Genomic DNA, 16,411 nt, shown 5'->3' with positions numbered 1-16,411 from the left:
CCCCACCCCCTGCACCCACAGGCTATCCTGGTCCTTCACGCTGTCTGTGAGCCCAGCATGGGACCAGAGCACAAGCCCAGTCAGCCTGGCCCTAGCGCCCCGACAGCCACAACCCACCAAACCCTGCCTGGATTAGGGTGGGCAAGTCCTAAGACACCAGTTCTCAGCAGCGAACATCCTTAGCCTGCAGGGACCCACGGGAGAGCAGAAATAAGAGCCAAGAGCAGTCTTGCTGTCACCCGCTGCTGAGGCGATGCTGGGCTGCGGTCAGCCGGGGAAGACAGTGTGGAAGGGCGCTGGGCAAGCCGCCACTGACCACGGAGGGCTCTGGCTCCATGGGCAAGGAGTTTCCAGTCTCCTGTCGCCATCAGAAAAGGGACTTTGAAATGTGGCCTGTTTTAAACTACAGCTCTTGAAATATGTGGTCGTTTAATACAAGCTGGTCAATCAGCTTCTATGTTGTTTGAGTGGAAAATGGGGAGGAGGGGGAAGGTGTGCATTTAAAAAAAAAAAAAAAAAAAAAAAAAGACCCCGAATGTGTGCAGGCTTTGGCTGTTTTGAGAGTGGGTTGAGGTTATTTCTGGTCTGTGGTGTCAGGACAAGTGTGTTAGTTTTAACACTCTCTGCAAATAAAGTGTGAAAATGAGGACCACCACTCCCTCCCCGCAGCTGGGGGAGGCGGGTGGAGACAGGGACTGTGATTGGAAGGGCGGCCTGGCTCAGGGGTCTCTGCTCCTGCCTCCCTCTTGGGAAATCCATTGAGCCAGCGCAGATGGGAGGTGGGGTGGGGGACTGTGGTTGCAGTGAGGGTGGTGTGAGGGCTAAGAGAGAACTAATGAAATAAGGAGCCCAGGCCCTGCACCAAGCTGGGCACATCATATACATTCTTGTTTAAAACACAAAAGAAGCCAAATGAGAGTATGTAGCCCCTGAACATAAAGGTTAGGCACGTGCCCAAGATCACAGGGCCATGGAATAATGGACCTGGGATTTGAACTCTTCCTAGGTGGTGGCGGTGGGGTGGGGAGTGGGGAGAAACTGCAGCTTGCCCTTCCCTCCCTCACCCCTCCAGGGCTTCCTCTCACTCTCACCCTTCCTTGAGCACTCAATGATCTTGGGGGGCAGGGGGCCCAGAGCTGCCTGAGGATGCTTGGTGTGGGGTCAGCATACAGCGCTCCATGTCAGAGCGGGGACAGGGACCATGCAGAGCATTTCCTGCCTGGTTGGAAGTTGGGATTTTTCCTCTAAGTACCAGGAAGCAATGGATGTATTTTAAGCAGGCAGGAGGTGTCATATTTTCCCTTTAAAAATACCACCCTGAAAGCCAGCATTCTAATGGAGGAGGCTGGAGGCTCACAGGCTACTGCAGTGGTCCAGGCAAGGGGTGATGATGGCCCAGCCTAAGCCAGGCACAAGGGAGAGAAGGGGCCGGAGCCGAGAGAAATTTGAGATCGAATTGTCAAGATGTGCAGCTAAGGGAGAGGGCAGATGACGTCTACCTGTTTGGCTCAGATAAGCAGGTAGCTACGGGCCTTGCACTGAGCTTGAGCATACATTTTTAAAAGAATGGTCATGGCCAAAGTCTGGGACAGTCTTTATTAGAGCTTGGAATGTCACAGCGATTCACCTTACTCAGAGCCAGACCGTGAGAAAATGAGCAGCAATGGTGGCTGACATCCAGCAGGGGGGACATCCCAGCTACATGAAGGAATCCTGCTTGCCTGCAAGCAGCACACAGGCACACAGGTGCACGCACATCCACGCACACACACACATGAACTCACATGCTCACACGTGCTCGCACACTCCCGGGGGATCTGAGGCCAGGCAGGGTGCCTGCCCATTCTGTCTGCTCCCCACCTCTTGGACAGGTCTCGTCTACTCTGGCGGGGTAGGGAAACTGCATGAGGATCAGAAACCAAGGATCCGGAAGCTGCAGGCGTTTTGTGGTTTGGGGGAAGAGGACCCAGCAGGATGGGAGGCATGGCCAGGGCCCAACCAGTGGGAGGTGGAGAGGGCCCTGCTGGGCCAGGCCAGGGGAGAAGGTGCTGGTGACAGGGCATGGAGGGGGTGGTAGAGGAAGTAAAGGCCGTCTCCTCTCCTTCACTCACTCCGGAGCCCGGGGCATAGAAAGCCTGGGGCACATCGAGGGGTCCCACGTGTCTTAGGAAGGCACTGAAATGGGGAACAAACCCTGGAAAGCCTGGAGTCTCCCCCAAGCACCCCAAGGGGGACAGGCAGGAGGGTGACAGAGCCAGGAGGGTCTTATATGCCAGTTGTCCAGGGCAACGAGACTGGGGAAGCAGATTCTGCTTCCCACCCCAAACCATGGGTTGGGGGTGGGCTGAGATGCAGCCCCTCCGGCCAGCGGAGAGGGCTGAGGGCCAGAGCCACGGCTACTGCCCTGGTCCTTGGGAGCTGGGAGTGGGGCAGAGCCTGGCCTTGCCCACAGGTCCGTAGGGGTGGAGGCAGGAGGGGTGGAGAAGCAGAGCCTCCTGCCCCTGGGGCCAGGGCTACCAGAGCACGGCCCCGTCGAGGTTCCCATAGCCGGGCTCGGCCCGCAGTCTCCAGTACGTGTTGTTGGTCACCCACCACTCCTTCCCACTGCCGTCCGTCTGCCGCCTGGGGGAAGAGGGTGCGTGGAGTGAGAAGGGGAAAAGCCAGGGTCCCAGGCAATCCCCCACCCAGAGCAGGAGGGGATCGGAGGGACAGAGGAGGAGCCTGGCCGCAGAGCGAGCCTGGGACGTGCACCTGAAGAAGCGGGCCTGATGGACGATGTTGTTCTCCTCCATCACTCTGCGCCTGTCTCGCTGCAGCTGCTCAATCCTTTTCTTCTGGGCCTCGGCGGCCTGGATGTTCCCCTCCTCCAGGTACCTGAGGATCCAGGTTGTGGTCAGGGGAACTGCCCGTCTGCAGGGGCCCACAAAGCCAAGGCCTCTGTCCCCTGCCCGGCTCTGCGGACCCCGAACAGGCCACATTTCCCTGAGGCAATGCCTAGAAGGAAGGACAGAGTCCCAGCTTTGGGCTACACGGACACCCATGTGGAGAAGGGAGCAAGCCCGGGGGTTCTGGGGTGATGCCCGCCTGGCACTGACCTCTGGTCAGGCCGGAGCCGCGTGTCCGTGGAGGGCAGTGACCGTTTCAGCTCTGTGGTCAGCTCATTCAGCTCCAAGGCAAACTGAGTGAAGCCAAAGTTCCGCTCATGGTCTGGGGGCATTGAGTCTGGGGGGAAAGCGAGGGGCTGGGGCTGGTGGACTGTGCCACAGCTGCCCTCAGCCCTGGCCAGCCCTCACCGACCACCCCACTTACTGGGTTTCCAGATGCACTGACCGCCTGGCGGGGGTCCCCGGTACAGCCCCTCATGCCACTTCCCAAAGAGTCGGTGGAGGATGCGGCCACTCCGGCTGAACACAGCACCCTGCACCTCGTGGATGCTGGAGCTCCAGTACTTGGTCTGGGGTAGGGGGAGGCAGGGGCTTAGGGAGGGGGCCCCTTCCCCTTCCCCAGGTAAGCTCCAGAAGCAGAGGCTGCTGGGAGCAGGCAGAAGGCATCCAAGTTGCGCACCCACCTTGCAGAAGGTGATCTTGCAGTGGCACGAACTATCCTGTGTGTTTCGAATCAACACCTCCCCATAGTGCTCTATCCAGCGCTGGCCACTCAGGATGTTGTGGATGCAGGATGTCACCTTGTTCCACTCAAAGTGGTCCCCAAATCTGGGAGAGACAGGGCATGGGAAGGCTGGCCCCAGGGAACGAGCTGCCACCCTGGGTCGGGAGCGCCTGCCTCGCTGGAGTGGGTGGCGTGGGCCTGGGGAGAGAACCCTGGAGTCCCGGTTCTGGCTCGGCTTCCCTTTAGGAAACAGAGCACCCTTTACAGAAGGCACTTCCACTCACCTAGAAGGCTCCTGAGTGCCTAAGTGCTGGGGATAGAAACACAGCCATGGTTCCTGCCCTTGGGTGCTAGAAACCACAGAAGGTCACATCTACCGTCCTGTGTAAGCCTCATTTCAGTTGGGTCTTAGTCATTATTCCTATTTTATGGATGACAGTCTCAAAGCTCTGAGACATCACATCTTTCTTCAGCCTTCACGACTCCCTCTAGGACTTCTGACTCCAAGTTCAGGATCTCTCCCAGCCCCTGCACTGGCACCTAGCTAACTCCTGAGACACTTTGGGTGGGGCCCTTTTCCTCTCTGGTTTCTGCCCCCTCACTTGTAAAATGAACTAGATGAGTATTTTTCAAATATGGTTTGTAATCCATTGGTCCTGAAATCAATTTAGATTTCTGTGTGTTGGTGCTGGCTTGCAGTATCAAATGTACTTCTCACTGAGAGTCAAGGTCAAAAAAGTGTGGAAGCCACAGATGGTCTCTAAGAGCCCTGCCTGCCAGCTCTACATTCTAAGATTTTCACCTTTCTTTACCGGCAACTACTGTGAGTATAGGCGGGAAGTGTACAAACGCTGCCCTCCCCAGCCCCAGCCCCACCCCGGCTCCAGCCGCTTCAGGCCCTCCTGGGCTGTCCCTACCACCCATCCCATTCCCAGCCCGGAGGATCGGGGGCCTCTGGGCTGGGCCTAGCTGCTGAGAGCCTCGGGACACTCACCTGGGCAAGCTGACATGGACCGTCCCCACAGGCACTATCTCCAGGGATTTGCCCCAGAACTTGTTCTTCCACTTCATGTCTGGAGTTGGGGTTGCGGGAAGGAGAGGGAACAGCAGACATAAGACCCGAGATTGTTCCAGGCCCTTCCCCAAACGCCCTTCCCTCGCAGGTCCTCCCTGCCCCTGGCTCCTCACCTTGCCAGAAGATGAAGTTCTCAGACTCTGCATGGCACGCCGAGATGGGGGGATGGTGGGAGACCTTGAAGCGACAGATAGAAGTTCTCCTGAGGCTGCCCCTGAGGACCCTGGGGTCTTCTTCAGCCTGGACTCTGCTCCACCACCTCAGCCACTCTCACACCAACACCTCCCACAGCCATGCTCCCCTCAATCGTCCTCCCCACCAAACCCGTACCCTGACTCCCTATGCACCAGGAGGCCAGTTAGTTCCAGGTCTGTCCTCGGCCACCACCCGAATTCCAACTGCTCCAGTTATCTGTCCTTGCCTCACAGAGCCCTCTGTTCTCCCTCCTCACTCCCCTCCTAGCTGACCTTGTCTATGGTGCCCTCCAGAACCTCCACACCTTGCCCTGCCTGAAACCCAGTCCTGTCCTAAGAACCCCCTTCCCTCGCCATCACCTCCCCCAAAAGCTGATCATCACGCTGCAACTTCCACACCAACCCTTGAAACACTTGGCCTTGTCCTCACTTGGAATGGCTCCACATCTGGAATTTTAAACTCCGATATCCCACAGCCTATTTTCCTCGCCTTTCTCAAAATTCCCTCACTCCCATGGCCCCTGCCCAAGATTCCCAGGTGCCCACCTCCTCCACTTTCTCACTTCCCTTCCTTCCCTCTCCAGCCTGGACTCTGCTGCACCACCTCAGCCACTCTCACACCAACACCTTCCACGGCCATGCTCCCCGTATTGGCCCCAAAAATCCACACCCACCCCTGAGCTCCCTGTGCTCTGGGTTACCCACTCCCTCTGCTGCCACTGCCAAGATACACAACACACTTGGGAAACTTCTCACTCTACAGAGTGTTTATATCTGGGCTGTTGCCCTTGGCATCCCCCAGCAATCGCCCTTGAAGGCCTGCACCCAGGCCCTTCCCACTGGAGCAGGCTCCATCCCTTCCGCCTACACCCGTCACAAGGAGAACAAAGCTGGAGCGGGCAGCTCCCTCCCAGGCCTCCTGCCCCTTCCAGCCCGTCTCTCTTCTGGACCTTCAGTCTCTCCCTCTCTGTTTCTCCTTCTCTCTGAATATAAACATTTGCAGTCACCTATCTTAAAAAAATAGTAAACCGCCCCTTTGTATACGCACAAGTAAACCTCTATCTATGAGTGCCTTTGCCTAAAACTTTGCTGGAAGGATTTACAAAATCTGGGAGCGGACATCTCCTCATAGCATCAGGCAAGGGGAGACTTACTTTCCATTGTACCCACTATTTAAGAGCAAACTTTTCACATGTTCTCAAAAACATTTAAAATCTAAACAAACAAACAAAAATTGCCTCAACCTTTTTCCTCCCCTCTAGCTCCCACCTTCTTTCCTTTATGGTAAGTTTTTTGGAAATATAATTACATTTTTCTCTACATTTTTTTTTTAACCTCCACTTTCCCCCACACTCACAGTAACCCAGCCTCTGCCCCTTGCCTTCTCAGAAACCCTCCCTCTGGAAGCCAGTGATGCTCCCCCAGGGTAAGTCCGGGGACCACCCTCCCCCGCTCCTGCTCCCTGGGCTGGGTGATACTCCTCCTCTTGGCACACTCCCCGTCTTGCCCCTCCACTTCCACATCTGCCCTCCTCTCCAGACACGCTCCTGTGAGGAGCCCGTGACTCACACACCCTAGAGCCCACTGGACACCTCCCCTGGAAGTCAAACCCAACAGGGATGGATTTCTTTAAACTCAAGGACCTTCCCCTTGTAGTCTCCGCTGCTAAAATGGCATCACCATGCACTCACCGAATCCCCGAAACCAGGAATCGCAGGCCACCTGACTCCTTCCTCTCGGTGACCACCTCCCGTCCCACAGCCCGCCTGCTCTCTCACACACACACACACACACACACACACACACACACAAGCACATCCTGCTGACCACCCAGTCCTCAAGGGTGACACATAAATATCTCTTGAATCCAATGTCCCTCTTGTCCAGCTGCCACGGCCTACGTGCAGGCCCCCGTGGGCTCTGACAGACGACTGGAATGGCCTCCGAAGGGCCTTCTCCAGCCCATCCCCTCACCACTGCCCGAGTGTTCTTTATAAAGTACTCTCCACTGCTTAAAATCCTCCAATGACTCTCCCTTGCCTTCAGGGTGGAAATAAAAACAACCAGCCTCCTTATCTTAACCTTCAGGTCTCCAAAGAGTCTGGGCCTGCCACCTCCCTCACATCTCTGACTCTTCCCAAATGCCATACCCACTAACCCTTCCTTCTCACCATCTGGAGCAGCCCCTTGTCCCCACCCCTTGCATTTCTGGCTAACTCTGGTCCATCCTTCTAGGCTTTATCAAGCGCCACCCCTGGAGCAGGCCTTCCCAGGTGGAGCTGGGCAACCTCCCACGAGCTTCCGTGATCTCACCTCCAGACCCTTTGAACACGGTACAGAAAGGCCTCGTTTCACGTGTGTCTCCCACACTAAGCTGGGACATCCCCAGAGCAGAGCCCTCACCGTGCCCAGCACATGGCACCGAGCCTCACACAGAGCAGACAGCCCCACGCTCCCTCTCCCACAGTCTGGCCCCTTGGGCCCCCAGCTTCTCCTCCCCAAGTCCTGCTCTGCCCCAGCCACCAAGGAGAGCGGCCTTCTGTCCCCAGGGCCCCCACCTGCTCGCTGATGAAGCGGAAGCCCCGGTCGGGCCGCTCGCACTCGTAGGTCTCCCCGAGGACGGGGTTGAAGGGCTTACAGCCCGCCCGGTGGTAGGTGGAGGAATAGGCCGAGACGGCGAAGGCTGCAATGAACACCTGCAAGAAGGAGGCAGGGGGATGGCACTTGGGGGGAGATGGGCAGAAGAGGGGAGCCCAGAAGGGGAGATGCCCCCCTCCACATTCCTGCAAGCACAAGGTCTGAGGCCTGGGGTGGCCCTTCAGCAGCCAGGATTTCCCAGGAGGCGGGCGGGGTGGGTACCATGCGCTCGCAGGGGTCGGCCACGTGGCTGGCCTGGTCCAGGAGGCCGCTGTACTCGAGCTCCTCGCACAGCCGCTGCAGGGTGTTGAGCGGCTCGTTGAGCTGCACGGGCATCGACACCTTTGACAGATCTTTGCCAATGTTGTTGCGCAGAATGTTCCAGAGGCTCACGTCGGCCCCCGGCCCGCTGGCCGCCGGCAGGCAGCGGCGTCGGGGCGGCCCTGCAGCAGCTCTCCCTGGAATACACCCCCCTGGGGCCCACCCCAGCCACGTCACTCTCTGGGCACTGGCTTCCCAGACTCAAGGGGCTCATAGATCTCCACGTGCCCAGGCCTCATCCTTGACTCACTGGGGTGCCGCAGGGGTGCCGGGAATTTTTTTCTTGCTGAGATCCCCTAGGGAGCACAGAGGGCTGAGAATGGCTCACAGTGCCAAAGCCCAGGGCCCCAGCTCTCCTGGCGTCCCCCTCTTTCATAAACACAGAAACAGATGTCAGATGCAGATTACTCATCCGATTATAGACTCCAAGAAATAAAATGACATGATCAAAGCCACATGACTAAAGAGGGGCAAAGTGGGATCTGCCACCTCTCTTTCAGGCCCTGTGTGAGGTTTCCCAGCCCAAAAGAACAAAAGCCCCAGGCCTGCCCCTGACCCGTGCCCCACAGCCACTGCTCACAGCTTCGCCTTCTGCAGCCCTGGGCCACCTCCGGGGTCAGTACCCAAAGCCATTGGCCCATCGGTTACCACGAGGGACTGCCTCCCCTCCTGGGCCACAGACAGCACACCCTGTCTCTGCCCACTCCAGCCCCCCTTGGCCCGCAGGCCCCGGCTGGCACCTTTCTGGCAGTGCTCGGCTCCCCTGAGGTCCAGCACCTCCGCAGACAGGCTGGTGGTGATCTCACTGATGCACGACTCCTCCTCTGAGCCCTGGACCAGGACAGATGATAGGCTGGGCAGACTTGGCCTGCCCCGGGCAGCTGGGCAGTGCCCAGGGCCTGTCTGGAACCTGCCCAGCTAGCCTTTTGGTGAGAAGGGGAAGAGAATGCATTTGGGGGTCTGAGGCCTCAGTCACGGCCCCGGGAGCCCTGGCATCACACAGTGGCCCCAGCCACCTTGGGATGGGGAGGACCTGTCCCCAGGATTGGTAGAAGAAAGCACTGGGACGTGGCAGGACTGCGGCTTGGGGTCTGGGGAATGAGGGTCGAGGGAATGCAGAAGCTGAAATGGCGTCACCAGAAGATTACTGGGGCTGGGGTTGAGGCAGCCGCTTCTCAAGAGCCCAGTGGGAATAAAGTATGTTCAGCTGGGAGAAGGGTCCCAGCGGAGATTTCCAAGCAGGGCCACACAGACCCAGAGGGTTTGGATGTGTTCCTAGAGAAGTAGCTGAGGAGGTTAGAAAGGACTTGGGAGTCCATAGATTCCAGTCTCTCTGGAGCCCACCCTATATTCCCTGTGTCCCTTCCCTCCCACTGCCAGCTTCCCTCCTCTCACCTCATTCTCAGAAGAGCTGGCGGAGAGGAGAACCTCGCAGGCATCGAAGAACTCAGTGTGGGAGTCGGAGAGGGACAGGATACTGCTCTGGGACAGCTGGGGGGTCAGCTCTCGCCCCTTCATGTACAGAGCTTCTTGCTGTGGGAGCCAGAGGGGCATCAGGCCCCAGGGGCCAGGCTGGGAGAGTCAAGAAGAGCTGCCCCTTGCCTGACAGTCCCCTTCAGAGGGAAGCATAGCCAGGGGCTTTTACTCTCCGAGCCGAGCAGAAGGAAAAGGCAGAGGGCGTCGAGGGGGTAGGAAGGGGTAGTAGAATGAACAGCAGCTTGAGAGGAAGGGGACACAGTTTCCAGAATAGCTGTTTACACTTCCTGGGCACTGACTCTGAGCCCTGCCCCACTCCAAGCTCTCTGCACGGATCAATTCATTCGGTCCTAACAGCCACCCAGTGAGGTAAGCGCAATTATCACCCCCATTTGGCAGACAAGGACACTGAGCCCTGGCGTCACAAAGCTGGCATGAAGTGGAGCAAGATTCAAACCCACGCAGAGTAGGGGCCCCAGAGTCTGCACTGGGCACCCCTAAGTCCCAGCTCAGCCAGTCAATAGTTGGAGGAGTGTGGGTCCATCAGTTAGACTCTTGGATTTCAGTGTCCTCATCCATAAATTTGAAGATTAGAATAATTGCCTCCCAGGACTCTGGATTAAAAGTAAAAGCGCTCTGCACATTGCTAAGGAATTGTCAAGATGCTGAAGCTGCTAACGTGGAGGAGGCTGGAGCTAGGGTTTCTGGGCTCTGTGTCAGGATGGAAAAGCAACCTTGCCCACCACCCTGGGCCTTCACCCCATGGCCCTACCCGACTCCTCACCTCCTCAGGGTTGAGGGAACTGAAGGAGTCTGCCGTGGTGTCCGAGGAGATGGACTGTGAGTGGAGGCGCCTCTGGCCAGCTGGGGCCTCGGAGACCTGCAGGGAGCGCGTGAGGGACAGGCGGACAGGGGGATGGAGGCCTCCCCGCCCAGCCGCACCGGTCCCTGCTGAGCCTGCTACTTCCAACCAACCCCCCCCCCAGACCTGTTAGCAGTCCCCAGGCCCACAGCCCTCAGCCTGCAAGCCCTCTCCTACCCCTGACCACCCTGCCCCCTGAGCCTCACCCCCATCCTTGAGAGCTCTGACCCTTGCTGCAGGTCCCTCAGTCGATCCCGTTCAGCGGTGAGGGCGGTCAGCACGCTGCTGAGGGAGCTGTGCACTGTGGGGGTGGGGGGCGTTAGACTCCCCCTCTCCCTTCCCACCTGCACCTCGCATCCCTCCAGCATACACTCACCCTTCTGGGCCAGGGCCCAGAAACTGCGCTGCAAGTGGGCATAGTCTGGGGGTGGCAGCCCACGGGGGCCCGAGGGGTCCCGGGATTCCAGGTAGCGAGACAGGTTGGGGACAGAGCCGTGGAGACGACCAACCTGTAGGGGAAGGGAAGGGTTCTCAGGGAACAGCCTGCCTCGGAGCATCCCACCCCAACAAGTCTGGCCCACCCCCACCTCACCCGTCCAATGGTGTCATCCTTGGCAAAGCTCTGCGTGCACCACATGCGGCTGGTCCGTTTCCCCTTCTTGGGTCTCTCAGTTGTCACCGAGGCCTGGCAAAGCGACGGTGGGGAGTTTCAGTCTCGGGGTGGGGCAAAGGGGGAGCAACTGTTAAAGCGGGGCAAGCAGCAGAGGGTCATGGCGGGGGGCACAGATCCGTCTGTGCACAGAAGGCCCAGCAGCCCGGGGAAGGTGGCAGAGACAAGTGACATCCTGAAGGAAGATGAAGGTCAGCATGTTGGCAGACACAAGGGTCTGGGAGTCACTCAAAGGACAGTTTGGACAAGTGGCGGAGAGGCAGCGGGGTGAGGCGTGGCTCCCCAGGAAGCTGCAGCAAAACAGAGGACTAGGGACAACTTCCCAGGGAAATGGCGGGCGTGAAGGCAGCAGGTGCTCCCTGGACCTCACCTGGTGTGTAGGTATCACAGGGGCTGAGGGGATTCGGTGCAAGGACTCCAGGCTCTGGAGGAGTCTGTGTAGTTCCTGGAGCTTCCCCTGACACTCGGAGAGCTCTGAGGGAAAAAGGAATGAGGAAGTCCCCCTCCCCATGCCAGCCAGGAGCCCCCAAAGTCTGTCCCTCCACTTCCCCTCCTCCGCCTAAGACTTCATCTGGCACCCATGGAAATCCTGACACTGTCTCCCCAGCCCTTACCCTCACCCCCAGCTCAGGGGCCCAAAGCAGTTCCCAATCCCCACCCCTTAGTTTGGCCTTGACCTGGTTTTCCTGGTTTCCCAGAAACCCCTGCATCCAAATCACGCCTCACCTCCGCAGCCTTCACACAGGCCGTGGTGCCGCGCGCCCTCTCTCTCCACTTGTTTTGCCCCCTTTCTCGGGTCAACACTGTAGACCCTGCTCCAGGAGTCTTGGATCCTAAACACTCCCTCCTCAGGACCTTCCCTAGCCCCTGCCTTGGAACTCGGTGTCTTCCCTTGCATGCTCCTGCCCTGCATCCCCACCTGTCTCTGTGCTTAGGACCCGAGTCCCACCATCTTCTAGAAGATTGGGGCTCACATGGTCAGGACACAAGCTGACCTGGTCAGCCTGGAGACAGAGGCTGAATTTTCCGCATCACACTGCGGCTCCCAAGGCAGGCATGGAGGCGACTTATTTCCCTCTTTGTGACTGCTGATGTCACCAAGACCTGCCAACCTGGGACCCACCCACAGAGGACCTGGGCCAGGGGCCCCTCACCGTGAGAGCAGCGGTCTAGCCCATCACTGTGCCTCAACCAGGAAGACACCTTCTCCCGAGGTCCAACCCCAGGAAGGGCCGAGGCACTCCCCACTGCTGGAAGCTGGGCACCAGGGACCTGTGGGATCAATCAAGGGTCAGGAAAGAGGGTGCTCTCCATCCTGGGTCTCACAGTTCCCCACAACCCTGCTCCCCCAATCTCTACCTCACTGGCCCCATCCCCACCCCGGGGCCCCTCTTACCTTCCGGTGAGTGGTGCTCGGCAGCGGGCCACGGGACATGTCCAGGCGCTGGGCCAGGCGGTGGGCACGCAGCTGGGCCACCCAGCTCTGGAACAGGTCCTGGGATTTGATCTGCAGAAGTGGTGGAGGGGGGCAGATGCATGAAAGGAGAGATTGCTTTCCAGAGGCAAGATATTGGGCTCAGGTCCTCAAGCAAGCAGAGTCTCTGCCTTCAGCACCCAGCTTGTACAAAGCCCCTTGCAGGGAGGCCCAGTGCAACCGTCCCAAGGGCCTGAGCACCAGCTCTGTGCCTGTTCACAGAACAGCCCACAAGGGTCGCTCACCTGCCACTGGCTACGTCATACAACGGGAACGCCGTTCTTGACACCCTCTGCCCCAGCTCCTCTCCCCTGCAAGCCCCAGTGCCTCTGCCAGGCTGGGGGTCAAGCCACTCACCTTGAGGTGGTAGATGTTGTCTTCAGTGTCAAGGTCAATGCGCTGGGCCTTTTTGTTGATGGACATAACGGACAGTCGGACGTCAATGGATCCATGGAGCTTCCCCTTGGTGATCTGGGGAGGGAGGTTAGGGAAGGGGGACTGGCTTTAAGATCACGGGGCCATGACGCCACCATCTTCCTGATGCCACTCTAGGCTTAAGGGACAGGCAGCAGGTTCAGCCTTGTGCCCAAGGCACAGTATCAGTAGGCACTCGTCAACTACACTGTGTACAGAGCACCCCATGACATCAAGTCACATTCCAAGCTCTATAGAGAGCAAGGAAAAATATTCTCACACTCAGGAATTTGCAAGGCTGAGGAAGAAAACACCCTGGTGGAGAGAATCTGGGAGTCTGAGGCCTTCAGTTCCTTGTTCCCAGCATGTGAATGGGGTCAAGGAGGAGGATAAGCTCCAGTGTCTTGGGCCCTTTTTTTCTGCCAGGCACTGTCCAGAAACCCTCACATATTTTCTCTCTCTTAAAATACCACGACCCTCCAAATGGGTCACCACACTCGCCCCGTCTTAGAGGTGAGGAAGCTGAGGCCCGGAGAAGTAACACCCCCAGTAAATGGTGCACCTGGGGTCTGATTCCAGATGCCCCCTGCCTGCCAACAGTGTTCCCACAACCCCACACCGAGGCCCTGACTCACGTCTTGCCGAGATGTCGCATAGTGAAGGATCCCGTCCTCGAGCACAAAGTATCTCTGTGGCGTTGCCCAGGAGGAGCAGGAGCCCGGGAGGCCGGAGGAAAGGGGGTGGGGAAGAGCAACCACATGCAGAAATTTCTCTTCTCCTTCTCCACGGGCAAGCCCCAGTACTGCCCAGCAGCTGTCCCCTCCATTCCCACCCCGTCCCCGCCTCTGGCTCCTCCCCTTGCCCTGCCCACCTACCTTGTGCCAGCCCTTCAGAGGCCACTTCCTCTTCTTGAGCAGGTGGCCTTCCTGCCTCTCGGGCATGATACCTTCTGGCCCCAGCCTGCCCCGAGGCTCCTCCACCACCTCCCACAACTCCGAGGCCTGCAGTCCAGGTGGAGAGGAGGGCGGCGGCTGGTGAGGCCACCACGACCCCTGCCCCGTCCTTTGGCCCAGCGAGGCCCACCCCCCGCCTGCTTTCCCGTCCTCAGACCTGCTGGGCGCTGCCGGACTTGGAGGACTGAGTGCTCTCCGCCAGGGAGGGAGGGGCCCTCTCTTGGAAGTCCATGGAGAAGGGAGAGGCCACTCCGCACTGAGGGTGTCGGGCAGAGTGGCAGGGGAAGGATGTCACCTTGTCCTGAGGGGGCCCTGGAGGGAAGAGAGATCCCATCAGCTCACACCCTGCTAACACTCAGCTTCCCCCCAATCCCTCCTGCTCCCTCTGGGATAAGAGCCCCCCAACACATTTTCCCCTCGCCTGCCATGCCACTCACCAAGTCTGGCCCTACCCCCGCCGGGCGGGTCTCCCTGCCCACACCCTTGGGGAACTAGAACTCAGCAGGCAGACTGGTGCCCAGAGAAAATCATGAAGCACCTGCCCGGCCCCACCTTGGGCACATACTCCCAGCTCCAGGAACCACTCAGGCTTTCTTTTGAGGATTCCCTGGGGGTCATCAGAGGCGAGGCAGGGGAATGAGGGAAGAGTCTCCAAGAAAGGATAGAGGGACTTAGAGCCGGGGCAGAGTGCACCCCAGCGGCCTGTTCCCTCAGAGCCCTCCACTGCGGCCGCCAGGGCTCCGGGACTCGGTTGCCTTGCAGAGCCCCATCCCTAGCCCCTTTTCCACAACTCCCCAACAACTGGTGTCCACATCCTCTAGTTCTCGGGCTTCCATCTTCTGCACAGGGAAACTGAGGCCTGAGACAGCCCCCATTTTGTCCTGGGCCTCCTCCCACCAAATGTCCCCCCAGGATTCCCACCTTGGGCCCTCAGTCCCCTTGAGCCTTCCCACCCCTTTCTACTATCCTGGTCCTTGGGGCTCCTGAGAAGTGCCACCCACCTGGACAGGGCAACGGATCAGGACAGACCAAGGAAGACACTGTGGGTGGAGAAGCTGCCAAGAACCTGCTGGGGTTGGCACAGGTCTGGGGGCAGTGCCCACAGGCGCCCCTGACCTGGCCCTGGGAGCCCGGCTCCACCAGGAGATCAATAATGCACTGAGGCCCTGTGGGGGCGAGGGGGGGAGGGGACTGGAGGGGCGAGGCTGGCCCAAGACCAGGAAGCAGCTCTGATCAGCTTATGAGCTAGCAAGCATCTGAGGGGCTGAGGCTGGGAGGGGACAGCGACATGACGGGGTACCGGTGGCCAGGAGGTTAGGGCAGACGGCCTCATGCTGCAGAGGCTGACCTGGGGTGGGGGGGGAACTCTCGCTTTTGGCCTTGGAAGTTCCCAAACTCCTCTGGTGTTTGGGTATCTTTATGCCCTTTTCCTGGCCCTGTGGGAATCCGGGCACCTCACTGCTGGCAGGTGGACGGACAGGCTCCATCAGGAAGAGGGTGGGAGGTCGAGGTAAGCCAGGTGGGGAGCCCTCTCCACCTCACTCCCGCCCCTGTCTCTGGAGGAGCAGACCCACCCAGCTTCAGATGGGGGCAGCCCTCCCTGGGGACTGTCAACTGATGCCTACGTGGTCCCCTTACCCCAGGCCCATGGACGCCAATGCTCCTTGACCCGCGCTGCTCCGCCTCTGAGTCACCGTCTGAGTCGCTGGCTCCCTCCTTGCGGAGCCGAGCAGTGGCAGCAGCTACTGCAGGAACCAGGAAGGAAGGAGACGTCGGAGCCTCCCCTCTAGCCGGATCTCCCCACCTCCCTCTCCCCTGTCCCCTCCTCCCGCCAAGCTCAGGCGGCCGCTCAGCTCTGCCCCCCTGCTCCCCGGAGGACTCAGGGCAAAGTGGACTCCCCCAGCACCCATCTGGACTGGGAGTGGGAGCCCGGTCCCCACTGGGCATGGTTCCACACAAAGCAGAGCAGGCTGGGGAGCTGCTGGCCCCCAGCCAGTGGCAGTAAAGGGTTTATTCGGACTAGCTCAGCCACAACCCCAGTTGGCGCCCAAGGCTATTTCCTGGTTAACCATCGACTCTCGTTTTACATCTGAAAATAGACTGCAAATTTTGGAGCCAGCAAAGGTATCATGTTGACAGAGAAGGGACAGATGCCCCCTCTGAAACCACAGTAGGCAGCGCCAAGAGCACAGTCAGCACTGCAGTCACAGCAGGAGAGGAAGGGCCATGAGGCTGTCAGAGGGGGTGATGGAGAACCAGGTTAGGATCCATTTGGGGGACTGACGCACCTGTGCAGTAAGGCAAAACCCCAGAGCCGGTTAAGTGTCCAGATTGGTCACCAGTGGCTGTCACAAAAAGCTAGCTGGAGGCAACCCTGGCTTCCTTTCCAAGCACCTTTGCCTTTCTGCTGGACACTTGTTGCCCAGTTGCTCAACTCCAATTAAAAGTTAGAACAGAAGGCTCTAAGAGCAGGAAAGCAACCTTCTGGAAAGAAGGGGGTTCTCAATGGTGGGGTCTCAGGTGCTGCCAGGAGGTGAAGGATGCCCTGCAGGGTTCTTCTTTGCTCCCAGAAATGATGTAGGCCACCTCCCTCCCCCCACCAGCTCGTCCCCACCAGCCTTGGCTTACCCGTAAGATTCTTTCACATCTCAGGTGATGCCTGTTCTCTGCTCCCTTCAGAACCTCAGTGCTGCCACCATCACCCCCGGGTATTGTGAGCACCTGGC

General features: G+C 58.9%; 1 protein-coding gene across 4 annotated transcripts; it reads right to left on the bottom strand.

The window, feature by feature from the left end:
- Positions 1-1,577: 1,577 nt before the first annotated feature.
- On the bottom strand, positions 1,578-15,480 carry OSBPL7 (oxysterol binding protein like 7). 4 transcript variants are annotated; one of them, XM_037809636.1, is made up of 24 exons: positions 15,324-15,480; positions 13,843-13,997; positions 13,608-13,733; positions 13,368-13,421; positions 12,676-12,789; positions 12,241-12,351; positions 11,999-12,116; positions 11,215-11,318; positions 10,767-10,859; positions 10,551-10,683; positions 10,381-10,475; positions 10,097-10,192; positions 9,232-9,369; positions 8,577-8,759; positions 8,087-8,132; positions 7,738-7,988; positions 7,437-7,574; positions 4,798-4,861; positions 4,604-4,682; positions 3,569-3,713; positions 3,310-3,454; positions 3,096-3,222; positions 2,752-2,874; positions 1,578-2,622 (listed from the first exon to the last, which is right to left on the bottom strand). In XM_037809636.1, the coding sequence occupies exons 2-24, from the start codon at positions 13,915-13,917 to the stop codon at positions 2,514-2,516; spliced, it is 2,667 nt and encodes an 888-aa protein (XP_037665564.1). In that variant the 5' UTR covers positions 13,918-13,997; positions 15,324-15,480; the 3' UTR covers positions 1,578-2,513. The 4 variants fall into 4 exon arrangements, with proteins under 4 accessions (XP_037665564.1, XP_037665566.1, XP_037665565.1 ...); XM_037809638.1 differs by lacking the exon at positions 15,324-15,480 and adding an exon at positions 14,687-15,022; XM_037809637.1 differs by lacking the exon at positions 15,324-15,480 and adding an exon at positions 14,238-14,576.
- Positions 15,481-16,411: the final 931 nt, after the last annotated feature.

The sequence above is a fragment of the Choloepus didactylus genome, chromosome 18 (genome assembly GCF_015220235.1).
Source record: "Choloepus didactylus isolate mChoDid1 chromosome 18, mChoDid1.pri, whole genome shotgun sequence".
NCBI lineage: Eukaryota > Metazoa > Chordata > Mammalia > Pilosa > Megalonychidae > Choloepus > Choloepus didactylus.
Note: the sequence above shows the minus strand (reverse complement) of the source record. Positions and strands in the feature narration are given on the sequence as shown.

Bases quoted from the DNA above. Each gene is read 5' to 3' on its own strand.
- OSBPL7 (XM_037809636.1), bottom strand. From the start codon at position 13,917: ATGGACTTCCAAGAGAGGGCCCCTCCCTCCCTGGCGGAGAGCACTCAG. The intron at 10,193-10,380 runs GTGAGGCTCAGG...CGCTCCCTGCAG, and splicing joins CAGAGCTCTCAAGGATGGGG to GTCTCCGAGGCCCCAGCTGG. The intron at 3,455-3,568 runs GTGGGTGCGCAA...CCCCTACCCCAG, and splicing joins GCAAGATCACCTTCTGCAAG to ACCAAGTACTGGAGCTCCAG.